The sequence below is a fragment of the Apteryx mantelli genome, chromosome 1, assembly GCF_036417845.1.
Source record: "Apteryx mantelli isolate bAptMan1 chromosome 1, bAptMan1.hap1, whole genome shotgun sequence".
Taxonomy (NCBI): Eukaryota; Metazoa; Chordata; class Aves; order Apterygiformes; family Apterygidae; genus Apteryx; species Apteryx mantelli.
In genome coordinates this window covers 31,209,477-31,237,219 of record NC_089978.1, presented here as the reverse complement: position 1 = coordinate 31,237,219, position 27,743 = coordinate 31,209,477, and the positions used below count along the sequence as shown (strand labels likewise).

General features: G+C 35.8%; 1 protein-coding gene across 1 annotated transcript; it reads right to left on the bottom strand.

Moving 5' to 3' along the window:
* Window positions 1-619: 619 nt before the first annotated feature.
* NEK5 (NIMA related kinase 5) lies at window positions 620-27,737 on the bottom strand. The gene is made up of 23 exons (XM_067291649.1): window positions 27,692-27,737; window positions 26,969-27,109; window positions 24,994-25,090; window positions 23,217-23,314; window positions 21,129-21,212; window positions 20,952-21,022; window positions 19,532-19,618; window positions 18,389-18,443; window positions 16,609-16,809; window positions 16,436-16,517; window positions 14,659-14,795; window positions 12,413-12,612; window positions 11,109-11,175; window positions 10,735-10,854; window positions 9,395-9,478; window positions 9,202-9,306; window positions 7,148-7,228; window positions 6,226-6,294; window positions 4,485-4,608; window positions 4,151-4,282; window positions 2,907-3,044; window positions 1,225-1,342; window positions 620-805 (listed from the first exon to the last, which is right to left on the bottom strand). The coding sequence occupies exons 2-23, from the start codon at window positions 27,083-27,085 to the stop codon at window positions 736-738; spliced, it is 2,337 nt and encodes a 778-aa protein (XP_067147750.1). The 5' UTR covers window positions 27,086-27,109; window positions 27,692-27,737; the 3' UTR covers window positions 620-735.
* Between the last annotated feature and the right edge of the window lie 6 nt (window positions 27,738-27,743).

The window sequence follows — 27,743 nt, the reverse complement described above, 5'->3', positions numbered from 1 at the left end:
CCTATTGTTCGTGTCCTACTAGGAACTGGGGAATGCAATTCTCTTGGTGCTAATAAACACTACTACTGCTACTATATAAAACTACTGAGTAGTTGGTGATACTATGTACAGTCAGAACCGTGTAAATTAAACATGGGGATTATAAAGCTATATTGGCAACACAAAAATAATGAAAAGCTGAAAAAGCTTCTTAAAACAGGAACTTGACTGAGAAGGGAAATACAAATATACTGACTAAGACACTTTCTTAAATGATACAAAAATGATTGAAAAGAGCATATAATCAGAAATTTACTAAAGTCAGTGTTGTCAGAGATGTCCAGAGTAGTTTAGAATAATAAAGATGAAAATTCATTTCAGTCTGGATCAGATTTTTCAACATTTAGGCATCTGAATAAGTAGCCTGGTTTTTTTTTTAAATCTTTTAGACAAGAATGACACCAACCCTCTATTAATTTTAATTGAGTGTTTAGCAGTGTTGAAAAGCAGCTGATTTACTTGGCATTTAATGTCAGACATCTATTTTTAAATCTTGCTACTGATGTGGCTAAAGTTTCAAGTAAATTAAAGTTTTGAAACAATAATTACTCTAGTACTCTAGGTAGCTGTTGCTTCCTGCTTGCCTTTTTCATTATGTGTGTAAACACTAAATGGCCTGGGATTATTTTCTGAATACTCATCAGATTTTCTAAGTAGTTGGCTAGTAACCTTATCCTTTCTTCATCTGTTTGACCTTTATTTATTGAAGGAACAGGAGACTCTATCCAGCCCATGTCTCAGTTCATCTTCAGAATCTTCAAAATTTCTGTAAATTAAACAAGAAAATTATATTAATTAAACAGCTCTATTATAAGCTTTTCTAGTTTCAAAGCCTTTGAGATTTTTGCTTTCAAAAATACTTTGTAAAATATACAGAAGCTAGACACAAAATGTGAGCTGTTTCTTCTCCTTTCTCCATCAGGTTGTTTCCCTGTGTTTATAAGGTCAAAGAGCAGGAGTTGCAAAAGCCATAGGAATCCTTCTGCATAATATTTTTAATGTCAACATTGGCATTTAAAATACTAAATTACAGAATTAAAAGCTAAATTAGCAGACTGTAAAGCTAGTAAGTTTTCTTGATTTATGAACTTAAAAGGACAGAGAGGAAAAGCTTTAGGCAATGCAACCTGCCATTTCATGAAAACTGTTCAGTTGCATGGATTTCTTCTGGTATGCTTGACTTACGTGTCATCATCATCTGATCTTGGCTCAAGTCGGCCTTCATCAACATCAACAGCAGAGTATATTTCTGAATCGTCTTCCTTGTTTTCTTTTGGAGGCAATGAGGTTAATAATCTCCCTTCTGGAAAGGGAAAGAAATGTTCCTTTATTTATATATTAAGTAAACTGTAAAAGTGTGTATAAATTAATAGCAAATAAATAAGTAAATGCTTGGGTTTTTTGTTTAAATTACAACAATGTAAATATCATGCTTAATTGACTTCTGTTATTCTTGATCACAAATGTTTTATAACATCTACTCAGAGTGTTTGTAAATCATAACCAAAGGGCTGTAAAAAGCAAGCAAGAAAGGGAATCTGCTGTTAGTATGTTTAAGTTTCTCATACAGGGTTCTGCATTTTCAGTGGGAAAGCTTAGGGACTGTTTGGGAAAGGCTGAAAATTACTGCTTGGATGTAGCTGTAGTTCTCTAAGAATGTTCACTTTCAAGACTAAAGGGCAACTCCAACCTGAAAGGTGAGAAAACAATGATATAAGAGTTGCTATCTTACTATGTAAAGGCTGATTTCTGCATTTCAGCAGAAATCTGTCAGTCCGGGTAACGATATAGTCCACAAAATCAGCTTGAGTAGCAGGGCAGAATTGGGTATTAAGAGAGTGCTTTCAAAATATTTTAATAAAGGTAACTGATAAAAGCAATAGCAGTTAGAATATTTGTGTGACCTTATTCTTGCATTAGCCCTATAAACTACTGACATTAGTGAAGTGTGGTTTGATTTCCTTTTCCTTAAGCATAAGCTATAAAGCTAGTCCTAGGAGAGGAATGTACATTTAGCTTGTTTAGTCTTTAGGATGGGGCAATTTTAAAAGACCTTGTTATACTATGAGAAAACATGTATATAAGGCATAATTAGCAGAAGAGCACTAACTGCATAGTTGCAAATGAAAGATATTTCTCACGATCCATTAAAAATGTTAGTATTTGGCATGTACAATTTAGCTGGCTTAAAAGGCTTGTCATCTAATTAAATATTCAGTAGATTGGCAGTAGTGCATAAAAACACAATCTCAGGTTACATGTACTGCATTTTTCTATGGGCAATACTCTTGCTTTGCATTTTAGCTGATGCTTAAAATGCACTTTGACTCAAAGTAAATGTAGTTTTTAAAACATCGTGTTATTTCAGGAAAATGTGCTGCAGTATAAGTAAGTTGGAATTAATTTCAGTGTCAGCTGTATCACCATCGATGATTTGTAAAATGGTGTGTCACCACTGCAGTTTAAGCCATCATATACTACAGTTTATAGCTGTTTTGTATAAATAGATGTATTCATATAAATGTTTTTACAGGGTTCTTCAGTTTCAGCAGTTGCAAGGTTATGTTTTCTTCTAACATGCTGGTAGTAGTGGCTTGCCTCCATCTACCCAAGTAAATGAAAATATTCTATATGAAGTAATAGCTGATAAATAGAGCTTCCCCTTTTTCCTGCAATTGAAAATGGCAGCTACCCAGTTAACATTCTGAAAGAAGCTTCTTTCAGTGCTACAAGATAGAGGCTGCCCTTGTTTTTCTACTTTGTCAACTGTTTCGAAATTTTTGTTCTAGTCACAAGTCCTTTTCAGTGGTAGAAGAAATAATACACCAAAGAAAAACTTGTAGACTTTACAATAACAAACATCCTACCTACTTCCTCCTCAAGCTGAATAAAGGAGTCATTAGACAGTTCTGGTTTTGCTAAGATGTTCAGGAGTGTCCCTGGTGCTGTTTTTTTCCACTGTTTCCTGTTTTCTGGGGTGTCTTCAGGCAGAATAACATGGTCAGCTAAAGAACAGGAAGGTTCTCAGGTCAGTAAAGCATGCCTGTGGCTTGGCACTGTCTTCTTTTGTCACATTCAGACTTTTTAATTTTAACACTGATTTATTCCTTTTGGGTAATCCTGAAACTTGACTTCTTTTTCCTTGTGGAACTTTTTTCCCTTCTGAAAACTTTTTTCATAAGTATTTGATCTGGTTGATACTGTAGATAAAAAATAGTTTGGACTATTGGACACTAAAAATTTCTAACACCGATTTTAATGCTCAAATAACTGCTAATTAGGCCTGGCTGGAATAGACAGCTGCAGCTTCACTGAGTAGTTCCTGGTTTCAGATGTGCTGGTTTCTTAGGGCTGAACAGAAGTTCCTGCTTCTGCTGCACCCTACAGTCATCATCTAAGGCAGAATGAGGGAACAAGAAGTGGAATGCTAACGTAATATTCTGCTTTGTCCTGATTATCCATGCAAACTCTTCAGGGTGTTTCTGAGTATATGGGGTACTGGGAGAATGCTGGAAGAGTCCCTCTTTTGCAGCAATCAGTCACTGGCTCACTGGGAATATATGCTCTGAGAAACCTAGCAATTAACCTGTTCTGAAAAGGAGCATCACCACAGCCACACTTGTGTGAGGGTACAGCAGCCCTTGTGACTGTGTAGCAACACCACTGTGTGGAGCGTTCTTGGATGGTGTTGGCCACAGACTGTCTTAGTTCTTGTGTGTCATCCACTCAAGGCTAAAGAAAGTCATGTCAATCAGTTGGTCGATTAGTTGCAAGGGCTGGCATCTTCAGCTCTTGTTCACCCAGCACACAGTGTAACTCATATAATGCATCATTGGTCAACCCCTCTTTATATTTATGAGCAATATCTCCAGGTATCTTCATGAGCAGCACAGCATGATGGCAATATTAGAGTGAGCAGAAAATGACAATTGCATTCTTTTGTTTAACACACAGGATAACCTCAGTTAGTATGAAGTCCTGAGATTAAAAAAGCCCATCAGATCCTGTGAGCATTCTAGTATGAGACCGTCTTGGCAAAGGTCTGTAACTAGTCTGGCTGAATTCTAGCCATTCCTGTCTTCATTCACTGAAAAATATAACACATTCTTACCAAGTTCATTTTCAGTCATAGTAGGGGATACAGATGTGACATCAGCATCAGCTAAAACATTCAGGAGTGTCTGAGGGGCTTCAGCTTGCCAATGTTTTCTGTTTTCTTTGGTATCACCTATATCACTGGACTCTAAGGAGAAGAAAAGAAGAGGAAGAGTTATTTCAGGTTTTTTTAAACAGATTTCAGTGTGATTATAATGTTGACTGTCATAAAATCTTAGAGACCTCATCAGATAAACTTGCTGTAGCCTGAAATTACTGAACTTAACTAACTCCTAACTAATTTTCAGGACAAATATATTCACTTGGCTTTGTATTTCTTTATGTAATACCTGTTTGGCATCCAGCTAGTTCTTCCAAAGCCCTGTCTGTATGATCTTCATAAACTTCCACCAATTTCTCCTTAAGATTCTCACCATCCACAAAAGTTAAAGTCTCACTGAGTTTATCTAGTACCTGAAACAACAGTAAGTTACTTAGAAAAGAAATATGGGACAGTAACTTTACAACCATTCTCATGTATGCACAGGCAGGTAGCAAAAGTGAAACACTAGGACTCAAAACACACATTGTGATTTATGTATCACAGGGCTGCTTGGGACTCTGCAGAGAAGTGAAACAACAGAATAACAAAATAGTGCTTAATAAGTTAAGTATATATATTCTGGAAAGAAATTCTACTTTCCAATGTTACTATTAGAAATACTTTAAACATCCTAATATGCTAATAAAAAAATTAATAGCTAGCTATTATGTGTTGACTAGCTATAAATGTTCTCCTTTTAACATGTTGTCTATAGTCTCACTTCTACTTTGTCTAAATAACACCTGCTTATCACAATGTCATTCTTGCTTTGTTATATAATACTACTGAAAAGAAATAGAACTGTGCTAATATAATATTAAAATAGCATGACAATGAATCAGGCTCAACTTTTAGTATTATTTGTTGGGGGGAAAGTATGTCAAGCAAAGAATGGACAGAGATCTTTCTTATTATATAGTTGTTTGTAAAACAGCCCAACCCTTCCCCAAAAAGGACAGAAAAAGACTTATGCAAGCCGAAGAGGATGACACATGGATGAAAACAAAACAAAAAATGTAATAGGCAGTTGGCTTAGAAAATAATTTAGAATAACAAACATATGTGTCTTGCCGGAGGAACTTTTCTCTCAGGTGAAAATACCCTTTCTAAACCATGATCAGATTATCAGATTCTCCATAGAAACTGTACTAGGCAGAAAGTTGAATTGCAGGCCCATTTCTTTGTAATTCCACTGACTTTATTCTTCTACAGTTCTAATAACTCTGCTCCTACTGATCTTATAAACCCTGCATGCGTGTTGGCCATGGCCATTCATCAGTTTTGGCCTATTCTGAAAATGAAGCCCAAGCCCAGAAAGAAGGACCTGAGAAGAGTCAAGTTCTGACCTTGGACTCGTGTAGTGTTTGCACTGAGAAACAGTACTGGTCTCAGGTGTTTGCTTTGGTCTGCTGCATGCATAAGCTCCAAACACAACTGAGACCTCACACGAATTTCTGTTATGGACTGAGTCACAGACGGAGTTTTCTGGAATCTCTAAACTGACAAGGATTTTGCTGAGTTAAGTATTAAGTTTTATAAAAATGCTGTAACTTCTGATTTGCATGAAATAACCACATTTTTAAAACCAGCATAGCTAATAATTGCAAAAGTGGCCATTATCTTTTCAAATAATACTCAAACAAATGTACTAAAACAATTTACAATTCAAATTTGGCATTTGCAAGCTAACTCATTTTTCAAATGTGTTCATCTCCCCACCCCAAACTTTTACAGAACTAAAATAGCTGCACACCTTCATCCTTTATCATGTGAAAGCTTGATCCATATCCCATCCAATTTTATTCTAAGCTATTATCCTCTTGCAGAAGGTCAGATACATGCTATAGAGCAACAAAGCTTCAATAGGGAGCTTCATTATGACAAAGGTAAGGAGGATGGTAATTGAAACAGTAAAACCTTAAATCATGGAGCTACTGTCATGTTTTCAGATTACTAATGTAAAGGCTTTGAATATAGCTGTAGCCTACCTCTGCTTCTTGAATGCTGACTTCCTCAGGAACACATACATCTAAATTAATTTCAAACTTTACTCCTCCCTAAAGAAATTTTACACACTTATTAAAATATTCTATTTAATAAAACCATTTAATTAAAATATACACAGTTTATATGGAACTACAATCCATTAAAAAAACAGCTCTTCTATTTAACAAGATTTTTCTTCCATTTAAAGATTAAAGCTGAACAAATTAGACAAAAATAGATCTCAGAAGTATAATTTGTGGGTATTTTAAAATGATTAAATCCACTACACAAGGCTGGAATATCAGTGATTTTAAGAAAAGCTGTCTTAGATGATCATTTAATTCAAATCCTTGCAATGCACAGAATGGGTTCTTAACTGTTGGTTCTTAACTATACTGTCCAGTCTAAATCTGAATACTGCTTCAGTGCAATATTTCACAGAGCTTCATTCCAACACTTAATGGTCAGAATGATCTTTTGGTCAGAATCTTTCCTGATGTCTTATGTGTATTTCCACTAAATACATTGCCACCCCCCTCTACAACTTAAAATGCACTGTAGAGAATAATGATTTACAAGAAAATGTTAAGAAAAAAACAGCCTGACTTGACTTCTCTTAAACTTAGAGTCAGCAAGAGTTTTTCTGTACACTACTAATGCAGCTTGATATAAAGCTAAGTAGGTGGGGACTGATCACCACCTGAGAATATCTAGAGAGCCTCAAATTATCAGAAAAGCTCTGCTGTACATTCCTTCTCTTGGTGATCCTATCTTCCCACGGAAACTCTTCACAAACAGTAGACCAGCACTCTTAATTGACTCTCAAACAAGCTGATCTCCAGAGCTATTGTGGCATAATAGGACCATTTGAAACAAACAGATGAAACAAGAAAATGGAAGAAATATGGAAATGAACACAGATACCTTTGTGTTATGTTTCCTTTCTAAGACTTTTGGGTTCTGTGAATCCTGGAGTCTGACTTGTTTAAAGTTTTCTTCCACGTCCTGGAGGGAAGAAAACATCCCCAACTTTAGAATGCATTACTTGGAATCAGAATATGTATAAAACCTGTATAAAAAGACTTATTTGAGTAGTGAATGTAGTCACTGATTTCCTTGTGAATATGCCTGTAAGAATATTCCATTCATTGCTTTATTGTTGTTTAGAATCTAATAGTAAAAGACATTACAATTCTGGCATATTTGGCAAAAAGAAAACGTAGGATACCTTTCATAAAGTGCAAACCTCTGATTTTTTGCAAGTGGAGGATATTCTGGAGGATACAGTACTGTGTCAAGAAATAAATAACACCTCTTTTCTTTTAAATGATCATATGCAAGAAGATTCAGACTGAACTTCATTCTGGCAAAAACTGGAAGTGATGAAAATCAAAATTATAATGGAAACCTAGACCTGTAGAAAGTCTAACCATGTTTCATAATATCTTGTCTTCTGCTAACACCTAGAAGTTATTTAATTATTATAATATTATATATCATATTACAATATAATATAATTATCATTACGTTATTATATTATTATATTTAATGATATATATTATCAATCATATTATATTATATTTAATCATATTCCTTTGTCCTATGTTAGAACATAGGTCCACATCAGATAAAAGCAGAGTAAATAAGAATTGTGTGTAATTCCTTCAGTGAGCTGTTGCTATTAGGGCATGTCCTCAACCTCAGATGAAATCACAATTCACAGATTTTACTTTTTTTAAACATCTAAGCAGTTCCTTCAATAGATGGAGTGCCCATGAACTAAGGTAACAGCAAGCAGGCGCAAAGTCTACTGTTTCGTTTTTTGTCATCTTGCATTTCTCAGTAAAACACTGGGAATATCATTTCTGTCCTGTCATGGCTCTGGTTGCCCATAATTTAGTTTATCCAGTCAAGTGATGTGTGAATTCATTTTAGAAAAGCCTCATCCAGGATCCATGAAAATCACTGGAGAGAATCCTACTAATATTGGCAGGTTTGACCCAAGTACCAGCTGCTAGAGGGGAGCAGCGTCTGTCACAGATTTATGTGAAAGTCTGCCTGTCAGCGCTGCACTGCACTGCTGAACAATGCAGTAAGTCCTGTGCTAAATGAGGCAAATCCTGACTGAAGAATCCCAGCAGTGAGATCAGGGCCGTTTTCCCCTCAGAATGAACCGGCAATTTGCACACTGAAATTAATTTTAACAAGTCGAGGCTTTCATTCTTTTCACTTGGAAAAGAATATCATTATATGCTTATTCGCTAAGGACTACACCTTCTTCCCAGACCCCATCACACACAGTGGACTTGTTGCTGCAGAACTCTGTGTGGTCTGGCAACCTCATCTGGTCTTCACCATGCCAATACTGCAAAGTAAAAGTGGAACAGTTCTGAACTCCATTCCAGTGGCTGCTTTGGCAGTATTTAATAAGAAGTGGAGGATTCCTGTAACAGGAAGCCTTTGGCTCTACCTCTTACTCCTGCTTTTCCCAAATTTCTGTTTAAGGAAGGAATCCAAATCAAACTGCATTCTAAAATACTCCACACATAGCATCTTCCTTACAAGAATCACGTTTATGTTCTACTCTGTGCTGTGCAGTAATTCTGTCACGAATTACTGTCTTCTGCACAGAATTCTTATGAAGATCTGTCACTATGATGACTGGCTTCTTCAATAGTTTGCTCATAAAGCAAGGAAAAGAAACATACTTTTGAAAAGAGATATTAAGTAAAAGTATATCCTAATACACATAGGTGAAGACAGAAAAACAGATCAGGACGCAACCGAATAAACTTCCCAGGCTATTCATGAAAGGAGGTTAGGGAGATTTTCACATACAGTGCTAGCATCAGGTGAGATTTAAAATTCACTGCTTTTCAGAATTACCAAAGAGAGTGAATAAAAAACCACGTCGGACTTGCACTATTCTGTATAATTACCCCACAAGTACTGTTTAGACTATAAGACAGTACTGATACCTGAACTGATTGTTCTCTTGTTCCAGATGTATCCTTGGTTTCAAACTGGTCCTCAGCTTTCCCTTGCTTCACAAGATAGGTTTTATCTTGTATTTTTGTATTCTCCTAAAAGACATGTTTAGAAAATGTTCATTTCAATTACTGTGTAAGTGTACTAGCTTTAAAGACTGTGTTTATGTTTGAGCTTTGTTACCTGGAGTACGCCTGCTCTGAATCTGAGTTCTTTTAGATCACTATGGTATTCTTTTCGAATCTTCTCTAATTGTTTCAGGTACTTCTGTGAAACAACAGCAAAGTAGAATATGTTTGTATTAGAATTACATACAGAAATAACACTAGTTAAACAAAAATATTCTATGGATATACAACTGTGTACATATGAGAAAAAAGGATCAGTGTCCTTTACTGCCAATTTTAAAGACTGATTGATACTTCCCATTACAGGACATTTTTGAAGCTACTACTCTTTCAGACTTTAACCCTTTTGAAGTTTTCTGGACTGTCTGTTTCATTCTGCATCTTCTTTAGAATTATATCCAAAACAGTTACTTCCAAGAATAGCCTAAGGAATGGCTGAGTAAGGATACTAAGGTTGGGATGTGAAACTCAAGGACTAAAAATTAAGTTAAGTAAGTAGGATGGAAAAAATGTATAAATTATTTATTCTATGGTAACGTCCTCTACAAAATGAAACAAAACCTGGTAATCTTTTGTGGAGAAGCTTCATCATCCCTACGCTCTGAAGCAAAAATTTCAAATTTGGTCAGAAGATAACCTTTGTGTTAAGGACCTCTCTTTTACTGTTTCTATGAAAGTCTATCCAAATTTGTCCATATTACAAACCTCTGTAAAATCTCACTTCTAAACAGCAATAATCTCTGAAGAATCTGTATATGATAAGTATGTTCTTACTTCCAAGTCTGACCTTTAGGTAAAAATTAATATATTCATATTTATTTGGACAACATATTCCTATAAATTAAATATATGAAGATCAATTGTATTTACATATGTTCATATAAGAAAGAAGTATCAGTTTGTTTTCTCAGGCATACAAAAAGAGAAATAGGTTATTATGTCTATATAGAATATACATAATCTCCAAAAGTTGTAATATACCAGGGAAACAGTATGTGTCACATAGTACTATATCACATTCTAAATGTCATAGTATGAAGAGAAATGTATGACTTCTGAATAATGAATATACATACATAAATAATGCATTTATCAATATTTTCTCTGGTTTGTAAATGTGAGGATCTATTGTCCTCTGATATTAGTTTGTTCAATGATGTAACTCCACTGATCTCAGCAGAAGTGAGATCAAAATCAAGGCCACAGTTTTTAACGTGATTATGGAAGTCAGATTTGTGTCAAGTCTTCACCAGTCTATGAAAGATAGAAACACATGAAAACAGCTCATATTTCGCTTGTTGTCAGATGGAAAAGAATTGCTTCTCGCATCAAAAATACCATTGTCAAGGAGATTAATAAAACAGCTTTAGGCAGCTAAGAAAGACTTTTTTTTACCTGTTCTTTCATTTCATTCTTTCTAGATATGTCCAGCTGATGGTTTTTGAGATGCTCTTCCTTTATTTTCTGCTGCTGTATTTGGTTATGATATGGGTCAGCAGAGGACGGCTGCAGTCCCTATTGATGTACAAATAATTCACAGAACAAAGGAATTTTCATTTAGAACCCTTTCCTTCAACGCTCTTTCAATTCACTCCCCCTGTTCCATTGAAGAGTGCAATAAGGCAAGTGTGTATTTTTTGAGGAAAAACTTTGAGCAGAACTTTCTACTTGTCAGTGTTAGTCTGCTATTAGAAAGACATGAATTCATCTTTTGAAATTTCATTCACTTTCTTTTACAGATTTTATTCAATGATTTGGTATTTACTTACCAACTGCTTTTCCACTTTAATCTTGTACTGCTGGGCTTCAAAATGCCTTTGAAGATAATCTGCAGGCCTGATAGAAGAAAGTAATGTTCAAATACCACATTTTACTTCACAGATTCTACTATTTTCTGCACATACACTTCCCTTTCAGTTTTACCACGTATCATGAACTGAGCTCTCTTTGTATTACATGAAAGGTATAAATATGAAACAACAATAAAATAAAAAAGAGAAAACATATCCACTTTGTGTATTCCCCTTCCTATTACTTCAGTTACATAAGCCTTCTGCCGCAAAGTGCTTTTCTACCTTTTATTTCATAAATGGTATGTGGAAGCGTTAGTCAAAACAAAGTTGTTCAGATCCTCAAAAAGAGTAAAAATTGTGAGAATGGAGGTGGCATATTCAACAATAACTTTTTTATTTCTCCTCTGTGCTTAACTCTATCAATCTAACTTTGTATTTATGTATTCTGGATTTTTTTTTAAGATTTACCTCTTTTTTGATATAAAATAATCAGCAGTCACTTGTAAGTTTCCTGATTTCTATTTATTTAACTTCATACCCGCAGAATCCACTTGTGTCTCAGAGAGCCAAAATGAACTGAGCTTGTCCTTAAATAAGACACTATAAACTCAGCTCAGACAAGATGTTCTAAATTTGATGATCCTTAACTGAAATATTCTAAACCATTGAATGAAAATTAATGATCCAGCCAGCCTTAATGGAAGGTTCCCAAAGTAGGCAATATTAAAAATTCCTCACTTACCTTTTTCAAGGTTTGTAAAGCTCACCCACTTATAAAATGGCCAGTCATGGAATGGACCAGCAATATCAAAAGTGAAAAAAATGGTTTTACCCCTGCTTTGTGAGAGAAAGGCTTTGAAGTACACAAACTGCTGGATAAAGGGTCTCTTACCTGAAACCAAAATATAAGCTCTGCAGGAAAAAAAAAAATTTTTTTGCTCTTTAGATCTTTCTGATCCCAGTAGGGAGGAAAGGCAGTGTTTATCCCTGGTATAATCAGAAAGTTTACAAAAAGGTGGGTTTTATTCCTCCCCTAATAAAATGCTTGGGAGATATTTTGAAAATGAAATTTCAAACATCAGAACAACATATTCAGAAGGTACTTCTAGACAGACAGCAACAAAGCTTTGTTGTTGTGCGACACACACAAAAAACTTATCAAAGACCAAGCAGAGAAGGAATCATACTGACGTCCATGTCCCTATTGCTACATGATCAAGAATGCTGATAACTCAAAACACGTACAACAATTAACTACTAATACAGTGATAAAGGCTTACCAGTTGAGTGGTGGGGGTGAAGGTGCAACTTGTCCCTTTAGTTTATAGTATTTCTCAACTCTTTGGCTGATGTGAGAAAGGTCATAGCGTGCATTAGCTTGCCTCTGCAAGTTGTCAAGTTTATCATAGTAATGACCATAATGCCCATGTACTCTAATATTTTCTGGTCTTTCTGCCACCTTAATTCTGGAGCTCTGTGGCTGCAAATATAGTAAAGGATGTTAATCTTTTCTCCTCCTTATCAATATCATTTTGAATTAACTTCCTGTCCCTCTCTTCATTCTCAGCTGCATGATAATATAGGCTATCTACATTATAGCTAGTGTAAGTTCTCCAAACACTTTCACATCTAACCCAGAAACGTCCTAGCTTACTGGGGTCTCTGTAATCCTACTGCTGTCTCTCCCTGTTCTACCATCCTTTCATTAAGCAGCAGCCCACACTGTTGTGTGAGTCAGTCAGCATGGGGCTTTGTACCCTGTAACTTACTTCCCCTCGAGCCACTGCATTGTTCCCAAGCCCGACTGCATTGTTCCCAAGCCCGAAGCACTGAATTAATTCCGGGAGAGTCTTATTTTGACATGTGAGAGCAAGGGGATCCTGGGATGTAGTTCTGGGGAATATACACATTGACGGCTGCTTTCAGGGGAGCACTGGGCTAGTTTATGCCACCATCTCTTTGATTATGTGCCCGGGGGAGCTTGCCTTTCATTTCTCAAAGTCCTTACTGTGACGAAACATTCCTGTATTTCTACTCTGTGACAAGACTGTCTTTTCTATTTCTCCTAGGAACAATGGAGAGAAGGTGACTGTCTAGCTGCTGTTACATGATATAAAAAAGTATGGTAAGACATCCATGAACTTTCCCATAGTGGGAGACTAAAAGCCACCATATGCTGTATTAGAAAAATGAATAATTTTACTTATTTTCCTTACATAAATTAAAAAGAATCTAAGTATATCTTCCTTAGTATATATGTTTACCAATTCTCCCTGTTTTCCTTTTTAGAAACACTGGAAATATAGACTCATCTACCTATGCTATGGTCCAGATCACAGCACAATATAAATTAATATCTATATTAGAAGAAAATTTTCCTCTGCCAATGGTGATCCTGAGGAAGAGGTAACACTGAAAAGGGTACATTTGTCCCTCATTGAAAGATGTTTTGAGAACATGGTATCCAGAAGCATGATCATCCCAAGCAACAGAGAAAGCAAGGCCACCTAAATAAATGTAAAAGGGGAGTGTGAACGGTGAACAGTGAGTCCCTAAGCAACTCACTCAGAGTATGACACTGCAAGTATCTCCCAAACCCTGTAAACTGGCTGTTTCATTTGGATGCTGAAAGAACGTGGGAACCTGCCCAGTATTAATATTAAGAGATCTATCTGGTAGATTAAAACACTGTGGACAAAATTCTGTCTTTCATTACTGCAGTGCACAATGGAAGGAAACTTAGCCAGCATCTCTGGATTTGCATTGGATATGCACCAATGTAACTGTGAGAAAAATTAAGTCTTATATTCTGTATAGGGCCAGGGTAGGATAAGTGATTGCTTGAGGGCTGCAGTTCTGGGAAGTCCACAGATTCCTGCTATCAGCTGGTCTACTGTAACTGCAATAAACAATTACTGCTGGGAGCTCCCAGCTCCTACATTTGCTTTGCTCTGTGTTCACCAGCACCCAAGGGAGTACTACATGCTCTTGAAAATAAAGACGGGGTATGAGGTGATGTCATGTGAGAGGCTGAAGATGGCACAGGGCTGAGATGGCTTGAGGAAAGATGGAGGTGGAAAATGAGTGAGGGACACAGATGGTCTGAGGAAAAGGGGCTGTCTGCTGCAGGATGTGGTCCCAGTGGTTTTGCCCATGAAATGGGTTCTTAGTGGCAGTGAGGTAAAAGGATCAGTGTATTTGCTTTTATAGCAAAAAAGGAACAGACTCAGTTTATTTGTCTTTCAGCAAAAGTAAATGTAGAGCATGCCTGACTCCTTGTGTTACAAAGGACCGTACTGAAGCAGCCTAAACTTGGTGTTCCTCAGTTAGGCCTTTTTAATAGTTCTTCTGAGGCTTCAAGAGTGCTTAATTGTCTCCATAGGCTCAGTGTAGGGCATGAAGCTAAATTTAGTCCATCTTAATGAGGCCTTTAAAAAGGTCTTTTTTAAGAGCAGGTATATTCCATCTGAAGATGATTAAATCTTAGAAGAAGGTGGAGTTCATGTAAGTTTTCTATGCACGGTACCTGACAAATAGGCTGTTGCCCTCTTGAAGGAGGTTTCCATACGTTTCTTTGAAATAATTCCTGTTTGTTGACAGGTACCACCATTCCACATTCTGGAGGAACTTGCTCCTGGGCTCTCATTTTTTGAAGTTTATGTGCTTCTTAATGACAAAAGATTAAAAGGTTATCTACCGTGTTTTCTACGTGATTGTTGCAAACCACAGTAAGATGCATAGCCCTAACACTGACAGGCTGGGCTATTAGCCTCCTTATGCCATTCTTCATCATCACCACCACCATACTTCACACTTCCTACGCATCCTGCTCATCATTCTTACAATTACATGTTTTTGAGAACATTACGATTTGTCAAAAACTGATGTGAAGTGGATCTTATTGATTAGCTTTACAAAGAAGTACACTGAATCAAAGGGAGACTTCTTTAAACTAAAATACTGATTTGATGCTAGCACCAAGAACAGAAATCAGAAGGTCTGATTCTTAAGCTCAGGTTTCATTAGAGGCTAAATGTCTACCTACTTCTTAAGCACCTCCTTTTTAAGCTTAGCCCTCACTGTTCTACTACCACTAGACAATGTTGTAGCACTTGTGAAATTTGGAAAGAAGAGCTGCAAAATGAAAAATTTATCTTATCTATTAATTCCTCAGGTAAGAGAATAACACAATATACCATTCCAGTTTGGTCAGAAAAAGTATTTTAACAAAGACCTTAGCTGAAATAAAGAAAACTAGTGTATTTGTTAGGATTAAGTAGTTTCTAAGTGAATATTAAGTTCTTCCTGAGCAATGACTATTATCCACCACAGAGTATCATGTTTGGGACATAGAATGAGTGAAAATTATGAGTATATGAGTATAGATATTTTTAATAATGTCTAAGTGACTTAGGTGTTTAGGTGCCTCTGTCAAAATTGCATTACATCTGAGGGCACATAAATCTCATTTAAATTAATTTGCTAAATAACGTGGGTTCTTACACTGCTGAAGAACTTTTGAAAAAGAGAAGCTCACCATGCCTGTAAGTTAAGTAAGTGGTCTATTTTCACGGATCTGTTTAAACTACTTTCATATTTCCAAAGAAAAATTTGAAGAATAATTATGATATACTGAAGATTATAGAATTAGGAAAAGATCACACTGTCAGAACCATGTCAGATGTCCAGCAGTTCATACAGAGATGCCATTTACTCTCATCCATGTCTTCTAAGAATATGCATACACAATGTGATCTATCAATGAGCACTAAATCCAAATACAGTTGTCTCTCACAATTTAATCTAATTTACACTATTTTGTAAAATACAACTCTATTATTTTGTAAAATGCATTTTGTAAAATACCGTGAAAAAAAATTGCAAGATTTTTTCATTTTTGCAGGTGCCTTAGCAAAATAAAGTAAGGAGGTTTGTCATGTGATGGACCTGAACTACATCTATGCCAAAGTCTCTCAGCGTTGTAAATTCTGTTCTTAAAAGAATTAAGATTAATGTTTCAGCACTTTACTACGGCAGCTTTTCAGGCTGAACTGTGGTAACAAGCTGGTCTTAAAGTTGTCTTTTCCTGAACAGGACAGTGATGCACTGTCTGGGGTCAAAGTTTTTGCTGGTGCAGTTCTCACCTCTGTTTATTTGCCACTTTGTATGAAGCTCTTGTGTGCAAATGTGCATTAAAGACTGCTGGAGAGATTTATAGCCATCAAATATTTACTGCTCAACTTGACTGCAGATAGAACAAATGTTAGTGTAGAACTGATTTTAATTAATATTATTATCATTACCTTGTATCAGCTTCTGTCCAAGCTGTAATGCTGAAGGTCTTTTTCTGTGTATCACAGTGTGACTGAATTCTTCTTGTATTATCTATAAGCAAAAAGGTATCTATCTGATAGAATTGTTTATGCTACTTTGATAAGCATTTTTCCCTCAGCAAGCAGCAGCACAAAGCACTCACCTCAGGGGGCAAATGTCTGACAATGAGCTTCTCCAAGAAGGGCTTCCTTAAAATAGAATTGATAGATGGTCGATCTCTTGGAGATATTTTAAACAATTGGGAAATTAATATCCTCAGATCATAAGAATAGTTGGGAGACACTGGCTGAAAATGTCCTCTGCAGATCTTCAGCACCAGCTGGTGCAAATTATTGCCTTCAAACTCAATGAAAACAGTAAAACGATGACAGTAAGTACTGCTGGTTGATAATGAAAATGGCAGGCTAGACTCCCCAACTTATTAGCAGTGTGACAGACCCCTGACAAGAAACGGTACTTGCTGACAGCAGCCCTGTGCTATGGAAATCTTTTCACAAATCCTTTCTCGCTATCAATAATGTGCTGGTTTTAAGCAACATGTTTGTATTTCCACTTCTTTAGAGGGAAAATTAATACAACCACTCTCTGATTGTATTTCCTGGTTACATTCTCCTTGCTTCACTGCACAACTCAGCAGGTCAAATAATAGATTTGGTATCTGGAAGGGTTTCTTTCATACTCTGCTGTCACATAATAACACAGAAGCAATTTTTCCAGAATGAAAGGTGATTTATCTTGCCAAAAGCTGTACAACAAAGAGACCTGTATACATACTATCTTAACAGTGTTCTCTTTCAAAAGCTCAGTTCACACAACTTAACCTTTGTGTTCCACGTTCTCTCAGGAACCAAAGTACAATTTGATTTTAACAATTGATGTCACTGAATCAGCCACACCGAGCTCATCAGTTAACCTTTTCCTCTCTGCTCAGCAGACCTCATAGCAGGTCAGCATCTTTCCAGTTTTTAGGGCCTGAGACAGGCAAAACTAATTTTGAAAGCAACATCTTCCTATAATGATCATTTTATTTACTCAGATATTTTAAGGGTGCGTAAACAAGACTTGCCTTAGCCACACTTGATTTCCTGCCTACATCAGCATCTGGTTCCTGACTTCAAATTCAAAAATAGGCCATACAAAATAAAACAGCTAATATTCATAAGAAGTAATATTAATGTTTTCTCATTTTGTGAAATCTGGAACTTTCCCTATCAGTATCTCCTTGCTCTCAGCTCAGCACTACCCAGCTCTGTCATCTCCCTCATCCAGGCCAGCAACAGCTCATCTTTTGCTGGGCCCAGGAATCTGATCCTTCTCCTGTTGTGGTGATTAGTCTCTGCTGTATTCCCTTTTCCAAAAAATACTCACAGGCTAAGGGCCATCAGGCTGAGAGCAGGGTGAGGACAACCCTCCTTCCTGAAGATACCGCCTGTTATCTCCTGACATAAATGTGCTTCCAAATTAAATAAAACCTTTAGGAAAATGCTTCTGGGGACCTGAAATGCTTTCTGGAGAAATGTTGGTTGCAAGTTCTTTAGTCAGTATAGATTGGTATTTTCAAATAGAAATGAGTAAAATTAAGTGCCTAAAGACTAACCTTGAGGTTTGACTTTAGTTCTTTCTACTGTCCATCTGCCTTTTTAAAATTTTTGTGCTTATTAAGGAATAAATGTATGATTGATGTGTACGTATATATATATACTATTGTAGAAATACAACATAATATACTGTATTCATCTTTATTATGCACAAAACAGACATAATATGAAAAATTAAATACTGGCAGTCATGCTTTAATACCAATAAGTAAATTGAAATTAATTCCAGCAGCTGACTATGAATGTTGTTATTACCAGAATTTTTTATGGCTTCCTACTACCTTTTTTAATAATATGATATTGATCTGATTCTAAGGTACTTACAGGATGCTTTAGTGCACATAGTTCATAGAGCACACAGCCAAGAGACCAAATATCTCTGTGAATAAAAGGAATGAAAATTTCAGAGGAAAGGCTGTAATATTTGCATACATGTAACCAGTACCTCTTCTCAGCTCTCAAATTTATTATGATTCCATCACAGATTAATATTGATTCAAATTTCAATTTTTGATACTATGTACTGAAAAGAACAACCTAAAATTTCTTTTTTGGTCGTGGCACCAATGTTTCTATGGTACCTAAGTACTTCTGTTATTATTGGAAAAGGCATGTGCCAAAAGGAAATGCCTGCTTAATACTCCTAGCAGGATGAAGGGCAAAGTGATCACTGGCTGACTTGACAGTTAAGGAGACAGTAAGAGAGTAAGGGTGCATGACTAGTATCTTATTGCTGAGATGCTAGTCTGGGCTCCAGGACCGTTTTGTGTTAAACACATCCCCCACAGAGAAGGGGGCCTAGCTCCCTCAGCTCCTGACTTTTCAGTGCATTTCATCTAACATTTTGTGTAAGTCTGAGTGAGCCTTTACAATTCTCAGACCTATTTGTCTTCCCTGCAGGTAGCTATTGCAAAGTATGTTCCAGAATAGCCAGCCTAGCAGCTTTCTTTCTAGTGTATTTTTTTAAATCACAAATGAGTCTATCAAAAATTCACAAACTTGGAACTAAAAAGATCCATATTTGTATTGGTTACTGCATGTTGGAAACACTGAGAGAATGTTAGTGTTTGATGGAGAACCAAATAAAGCAAAGGAAAAAAATCTATTTTCCATTTCAGGCCATTACTAAAAAGGAGTATGAAAACAGAGTGAGATTAAGCTTTAGGAAAATATAAATAATTTTATAAAAATAAAAATACAATTATGTTAAGCTTGTGGACAAACCACAGCAATCTGGATACTGTCAATCAAAATACAACTGACAGTGTTGTACGCTATAAAATAGTTGCTGTATACAATTGTTGTACACAATACAATAATAAAAAGAAGTTTTCATAAAGGGTGCTGCATGTGAAATCTGTGGTGCCCTGCAAAAATACTGATTTAAACCATGAGATTACTAAAATAAGTTCTCTCACACCTGCATACACTCATGCATACGCATAGGCAGAAAAGACAGAGACTTACGTTTTATTGTTATATGGCCGATTTTCACAGATTTCAGGTGACAGATAATAAGGGGTTCCTACACAAGTATAGGCAAGCTCCATAGTGCTAATGAAACACAATGAACAAAAAGACCCATATACTGAAAAAGTTTACAAGCAACTGAGATAAAGGCCTCTTGGCATTCAGGCAAAAAGCCCATGGGGGATATTATTTCTGTTCTCAAATAGTTCAGTAACAGCTTAATGGAACAGACCAAAGAAAAACTAAAGTACTGCCGAGTTCTGCGTAAAAATGACCAACGATTTTAGTAGTGGAGAGCATTGGTGCTTCAACAGAAAGCACAGGAATTCCCTTTTGCCCTACTTTTCACAAGCATTATAATCAACATTTTCAAGGCATGATTAGCATTAACACAGAATTTTGAAAGCTTTCAAACACACAGCAAAATATTACAAGTGTCCAACATACTCATACTCTTACTAAGTAAGAACATGCTAGGTGGCTGTCAGTCATGCAAGCCAGAGGCAGTGAAAGGAGGAAGTATTGTCCAGAAACGAAAGTAGCTATATGTGAATTCCCTTTCCATCTTTGCCACTGACTTGCTGTGTAGGTGCAGCCAAGTATCACCAATTGGATTAATTACCTTTCTACACAATGCATAATTAAATTGTGGAAGTTCATTGCTATAACATCCTGCGGAGGTCAAAGATATTGAGAGGTTCAAAAAGAGATCGAATTCTAGCACTGTCCTGTTGTTAGCATGCTCCCTGGCATGTTTTGGCCATGCCAAAAACCACTCTCCCAGACAATGCCTGGCCATGGCTCAGGACAGGCCAACGCTGTTCTCAAAGTACGTAAGGATAAAGCCACCCTCTGTGGGTGAACAGATCTAGCCTATGGTTGCAAGCTAGGCCATGCCATTCACTCTCAGGGCCAAACAGTGGGTTCTGGACCCTTCTTTTTAAATTAGTATAGGCACACACTTGGAGGATATACTAAGGACTCTGTACATACTCTTTACATACTCTGTACATACTCCTGTACATACTTTTTTTTATACTAAATTTTTAATGCTCTTCACCAGTTTTTCTCTTTATGAAACAGCAGACCTGACTATCAACATGTGCAAGGGTAAAATTTGTGCTTCCAGAATCTCTTTGTCAGTTCCACAGAGAAGGGGGAAAGATTGAGGCTTCCCCACTCTATGTGCCATACAAAACAGAAGTCCAGTTACTAGGCTAGACAGATCCAGGGTTTGATGAAGTTTGGCATGTTGTAGGATAAGAGCAAAAATGGTAGTTTCAGACCCTTGGTATACTAGACTTCTTCAACAGGCACAACCCAGCTTCAATTTGCACATTCAGATCAATCACATTCTGAACATTCAGGAACACTCATATTTGGTGTAAGTCACAGACTAAGTAAAAAAGGTGCTTACTTGTTCAACTCTCTTGCTATGCCAAAGTCCCCAAGCTTTGCTACCTTTCCATTATTGCTAAGAAAAATGTTCTGCAAACAAAGAAGAAACTGGTATGTAAAATGAAACATGGCAGAGCTTCTTAAGCATATTTTTTACAAGACAGAATTGTCTCCTCCCCAGTTCCAGTTTTGCTACCTGTGCTTTTACATCTCTGTGTAAAATCTTCCTGTCATGAATATGCTTCAATCCCAAGGCAATCTGTACAAACCAATCCAGAATCTGCAGTGAAAGATAAAGGGATCAGATGTCTGTAAATTTGTGTGGCTCTGTTTTCCAATGGGATGTCTTACTTAAATATATAAAATAAAGACAAGAGCAAAATCTAAAATATGTAGACTATACATAATATAAAAAAATAATAATAAGAAATAAATTTTTGACTGATTAAAATTAATGCCATAGACGTTTCCTTTCCTTTTTAAGTACTATAGCAAAACTAAGTGGAAATAAATACCTGTTCCCACTTTCCTTATCAAAGTCAAATTTTCACTGACTGTGACAGGATCTGTATCTGAAAAAAGACTGTAGCAGCAGGCCAAAGAAGAATAAGAACACTAGACTTTTATTTAGAAATGAGTTCAAATAACAACTATGACAGAATGGGACAGTGTCTTCTTAATCCTCAGTGATGGAAGTCATACCAGTTATAATAGTATTTCTAGACTTACTGAATGTGACACAGAAAAAGGAAGCAGAGTCTGAGGGTCTGAAAACAGCAGAAACAGTTAAACAGCAGAGCTACGAAGAAACTTGCATAACAACTAATAATACAGGTTTATCCTTTAACCTTTACCCAGGACAACTCTTAAGAGTTGTATATACTTAGCTCCAAATATAAACGTGTTTTATTGAATAAAGGCCCTTGGACTTAATTCAGAGAAGAAGGTAAGCAGGTGCTTATATGCTTCTCTCTTTAGAGAAACTGATGGTCATGGAAGGCTTTGACTCAATAAATCATCTTTTATTTAGTAACACTGCAAGTTAAGCAGATGATTTCATGAATAGGGCTGATATCATAAATGAGGCTTTCTTAGGCTTACATTTGAAAATATAAAAATATTTTAACAAGGTTACATTTAATTGGACCATTTGCTTCCTTTTTTGATCGTCAGATGTATCTCTAATTTCGATAATCCCTTCTTCTGTCTTTATATTGTCTTTCTTTTAATATTCATTATTCTGATTTGCTGTCAAAGTTTTTGTGTGTGTTGGTTCTCTGCTTTGTATTTGCACGATCTCTGATTTTGTCTTCTCTTTATTTTCTCTCGTGTTCTCTCTACCTCTAGTATGACTCCCAATAGGATCATAAAATACAGCATTACTGAACCAGTAATTCACTTGCAACTGATTTCTACACTAGGGACTTCCTTTTTTCCTTCTAGAGAAAAAAGGGACAATATTTCTTTTTTCCACTTTTATGTTATTTTAAGAGTAGATTTCCACTAACAGGTTAGATAATAGGTATCTGGTATCTTAGATACTAGTTATCTAGGTAAATTTTTATTGCACCTGGAAAACTGGAATATGCATGAATACTGGAATGCATGAATAACTAACCTCAGAGTTTACTAAACTCAGTATATAACTGAAATTTTCATTCAGAAAGTTAAGAGGCAGCAAAAAAATATAAAAGAATAAGGGCTTGTGGGAACTACTGTTTCTGTGAATTGCAATACCTATCACATGTGCATATTTACAAACTAAAATATATGTAAACATATTCCAAAAGTAGTCAGAATCCTTTGATTGTTTCTCTGTGCTGGTTTAACAATTTAAACAGCATCAGAGAAATCTTGACCCTAATGAAATGAATGAGAGATTTACCATTGACTTCGGTATAAACCAGGACACGTCACGATGCAAACAGCGTAACAGAATGAAGAACTGGTATATAATATATTCCCCTATAATTCTAAAACACCATTTAAAAGAAAGTTTTTATGGCTTAACAAATGTACTACTAATATAAGGAAAGAGCGCATCCACAAAGGAAGAAACAATGGAAGGGGTGATAAAATTGATATCAAAACACTGCTAATGATTTAGTTTAAGATCTTAATATCTTTTTTGTAGAAAGCAAACTCTAAACTCTCATTAAAATCACAAAGTTTTGCTAAAATGTTCAATTTTTTTGTAACAGTTCAGACAAGAAACAGCATCCAAAATTGGCTAACTCAAACCATGTGTTTTATATAATGTCCTTTCCCCTAAAAGTAACTTCACCTGATCCTCGTCAAACAGCACTCCATGCTGCATATTTATCCGCTTCATTAAATCTCCACCATCACAGTATTCCATCACAATATATAGCTTGTTTTTTTCTGCAAGGAAAAGTATATTTTTTTCTTTTGTTACTTTATTACCTATTAATAGAGCAATAAATTGTTTTGGTTTTATATAGTCATTCTTTTTAAAAGGGAGTACTTAATCCTCTACTTACTCTTCCATTTCAAAGGTTTACTTATAAAAAAATGGATACTTCTAGAGAAGCCTGATGGAAAAGTGACTTCAGCAAAGCTAAGAAAGACATGAAAATTTCTTTAAATGGAGATTCACCAAAATATTAAATATATGCGATAACTCTTCAAAGCCCACACTGATAGAAAGAAGATGGATGTTCTTACAGCTGATGCTTTGCAAAAGGCTTCATAGTTGGGATTGTTTAGGGTTAAGGAAAGAGCTAAAAGAAGTCAGAGTCCAACAGTAGAAATAAACAGCAAGGGTTACTTATTATGGAAACTCAACCTATCCTCACCTCTCTGGGTTCAGAAGACTACTGGATTTACCTGTCCGTTAAAACACTTATAGTCCTGATCATGGAAAACATCCTGAGCACAAGCCATCACTATACCATTCATTACAAAAGGCATTCATTATGACAGATCTCAGCAGTAAAAGTAAATATAAGGAATTAGTTTTTTATGGAGAACAGACTTCCTTCTTTCTCTTTCAGTCCTGAAGAATCCTTAAACAAAGCTGAACTTAGAAAGCTTTCCTCCCCTCATGCTACATAAACCTAACCCTATTACTAATCTGCATTAAAATCAGGTATGGACACATACAGTAATTATGAGTATTGTGAATTATGTGTAATCATGACCTTACTGTTTACACTGAAAAAAATCCTGTTTCAGTCAACACCAAAAAATAACACAATCCACTGGGCCCTGGACAGTTGGCAGGCCCTTATCCTTGTCCCAACTCAAAGCCTCATGATAGTCTTCATTATAAACACGAACCCATCTTCAAATAAAAATTCAAGAGGGGACAATCCTCTCTGTGGCTACCAAATCTCTTCTTCTTTAGTAAACTAGAACAATCCTAGAATACCCTGAGCGAGGGAAGCTTAACTTTCCTCAGTTCAAACTCGAACCCAAACCCAGACTGATTCCAGCATTTCAAACATACACAAAGTGCAAGGTCCTGCCAACTCAAGCTCTCTTTTCCCTCTGGGCCTTGATGAATCATGGAATAACCTGGGCCAAAGAACTTTACATTCCCTAATACTAACCCTAAATCTAAACTGAGCCTTCATTAGTACTTAGGATCACTTCCAGCACTAAAATTAACATGGAGATATAAACTTTTGATGATTCTAGCCCTCTTTCCAAACCCAGAAATATGGCTCAAGACAAAAGGTTATCAGGACCAATTTCCTGCTACACTCAAAAACTCTCATCTTGTATTGAGTCTTCTGGAAAAGTCCCACAAACTCTGGACTCCAAGTGAAGGCTAGGATTAGAGTCCAACTTAAGCAATGTAAACACCCTAGGATCTAGCAATCACTTCACATTACCTTAGATCTCACCCACACATGGGAAGAGGGCAAGTGAGGACAGTCTGATGCTTTGTGTTCATTTTTAGGAATTGGGACCTGTCTGTCCCCATTGCTAAGCTAGGGGTTGGGGGCAAGCTTAGGTTTTGGGCAACAACGACAAACTACATTTTGTTGCATTCCACTCCTGTAATCACAAATAAAACAAAAATGTTAAAAGTAAACCTTGCAAAGTAGTGTAGAAGGTTACTATATTTGCATGCTTCATCTTGGCCAGAAGAAGGACTTCTTTCTGAGAGGCTTCTTTTTCTTTCACAGGCATCTACAAAGAAGTAAGAAGCTATATGCTAGCAATGCTATATTAAACCCTATTCATAAATAGTGGCATTGAGTCATGGGTCAACCATTCCCGCAAAGAAAGATTTTGCACCAAGGTGATGCAGAAATACAGTACATATAAAAATACAGTGCATATATAATGTAAAATATCCATTTGGACTATATATTTGAAAATATATTGAAACTTTATTAAAGTCAAACCAAATTATGACATTTTACAAACAGGCAAATGTGTATCTTCAAACTTTTTAAACAAATGCTATGGCTCTTACTAAGTTAGTCAATGAATACAGTTGAACTGGAACCTTCCCTTAAGTATTTGCAGAAGGGTCTAGGTGATTCTGCATTCTTAATATGGGTAATTTCAAAAGAACAAAGTAAAAAGGAAAAGAAAGAAAAAAGTCTTTCTGTTTACTGCTGTTACCAGTTCTTGTATTATTTCAGGTAAAATCTTTGCCTTGTTACCTTGTAACCTTGTTACCTTGCCTTGTTACCCTGTTTCCTTGTAAATGGAAAACTTCTATTTCCTTCACTGTGATCAGACTTTCATTACTATTATTTCTTGATAACTAGTATTTCAGAGTATATAGATTCCATTAAAATGTCCTTTTATTTATAAAAATAAAATTTTTTACCCTCATTCTTAAGAAATAATTTTTAAACATAATCCTTAAAGACTCAAAAATCAGAAGGTGAATTAAAGAAACATACCTAACCATATAAAAAAGTCTTATGACTTTAAATTCACAATTTTCTGTATACAGCTCATGATTTTTGAATGACTGGGACTGGCAATAATATTTTACTTGCTTATATTTTTCTATGTTGTGTACATCAAACTCTAAAATTAGAAATAATGTGCTTTGTATTGGTCATGAGCACAGACAGAAACTACTTATTTTTTATTTAGCAGTCATTATTAGCATATCAATTTTCTGGGTTTGAATCTAGAAGTTATATAACTACTTCTAGAAGTGAGGTATAAAATTAATTCCTCTATTGTCATTTTTGTCTAATACGTCTAGAAATTCAACAGTGTGGCTTAGAATATCAAAAGACCTGACAAAAGTATTTAAACACTCAATTTCTATCAAAATCATGGGAAGTTTAATTGCCTGTCTTTCTGGAACTAGATATAGGACTGGGATGATCTCATACCTGTGCTAGTCACCCTAATCTACCTTTATAATCAATGAAAAGAAACATGCCACTTTTATGGAATAAGTCATCTCATTCTAAAGCAGAAGTCTAAAATAGGCAAGATAAACAGCATCCTAAAAATGCATATTTCTCTTGTTCTCCTAGAAAGGCAGTCTAGCCAAGTAGCTCTGATGCTGACATCTACAGAATGGGTATTTAAAATTAGATGAGATGAATCCCACCCTTAATGTCAAATTGCCATAAACACAAATGAGAATCTGAAAGGCTCCATTGTGAATTACTCACATTTGAAAATATGGCTTTGAAAAAAAGAAATGAAGAAGTTGAGAAAAATGTATCACAAAAATTGTGCTTTGTTCAATTATTTCAGCAACAATAGTTTTATTGTAGTTGAATCATCTATTATAAAATTTAAATTAGGCTACTGTCATACTTTTTAAGTAGAGAGAAGTTTTGAAAAGAACTAAAATGCAGTGAAAAATAAACACAATGTTAATACCAAAATGTATATCTATTTTATGCTTGTAAAATCACTAATTTAGCAGTTGAAAACTACAGTCTTTGAAAAGCTTAACTCTATATAATCAACATGCAACTGTAAAGGAGATAAAACATAACCCAAGTTCACACCCTTGTTAAACATAATATTACAATCAGGTAAATAATAACCAGTGTTATCACACAAGTTTTGTTGTTTTACCTTAGTTAAATTGATCTCTTTGATAACACATTGCTCATTATTTACTTTTCCTTTTGCCAAGAATACTTTGCCAAAAGATCCTTCTCCAATTTCTTTTATGATTTCATATTTATCCATGATGTCTTTATCTTAAAGCAGTGTCTAAAATAAAAAAGTTGCCAAATTAGTATTCCACAAGTAGTGCTGTACCCTCAATGACATGAGTTTGTACCACTGACATACAGGCTACCTCTCAAGACTATCATTGTTATCACAAGTCTTATGCTGTTGATGATATGACTCAAAATGTCATCTCCTGGAAGTCTGCAAATTACTGAGGACCTCAGCTTTCTGTAAGCAGCAAATTTATGAGAGTCTCTCATAAAGAGAAGCTTGAAACATGGTCCTAGTATACTGTACCCTAAAAAATAAAAAAAGACAAGTACTGTTTAAGATTATGAAAAGACTTTGCAAAGCCTGACATTATTTCTTGAAGCTAGCAATACTGCAGACATGGTCTCTTCATGGAAAAATAAAATGAGAAAGCATTTCTTGTAAATTCAAGTCATACTAATTGATCTAATTCTGGCAGCAAAAAAAAAGTGCCATCAACAACTGGCCTTCTGAAAACCATAACCAAGTGCACTGCCAAGCATTAGCAATCAGCTGAAAACCTCTGGCACAAACAGTAATGTCAGTGTTTTATGTCACATGTTTTTGCAATCTATCTGTAAGCAAACATACACTTTTTTACTGTGAGGGTGACAGAGCACTGGAACAGGTTGCTCAGAGAGGC

What these genes read in the sequence shown, in the direction of transcription:
- NEK5 (XM_067291649.1), bottom strand. Translation starts at nt 27,085, where the DNA reads ATGGATAAATATGAAATCATAAAAGAAATTGGAGAAGGATCTTTTGGC. An exon ending in ACTAGCTGGATGCCAAACAG is followed by an intron (nt 4,283 to 4,484) that starts GTATTACATAAA and finishes TCTTCTCCTTAG; the next exon opens with AGTCCAGTGATATAGGTGAT. An exon ending in TATGACTGAAAATGAACTTG is followed by an intron (nt 3,045 to 4,150) that starts GTAAGAATGTGT and finishes CCTGTTCTTTAG; the next exon opens with CTGACCATGTTATTCTGCCT.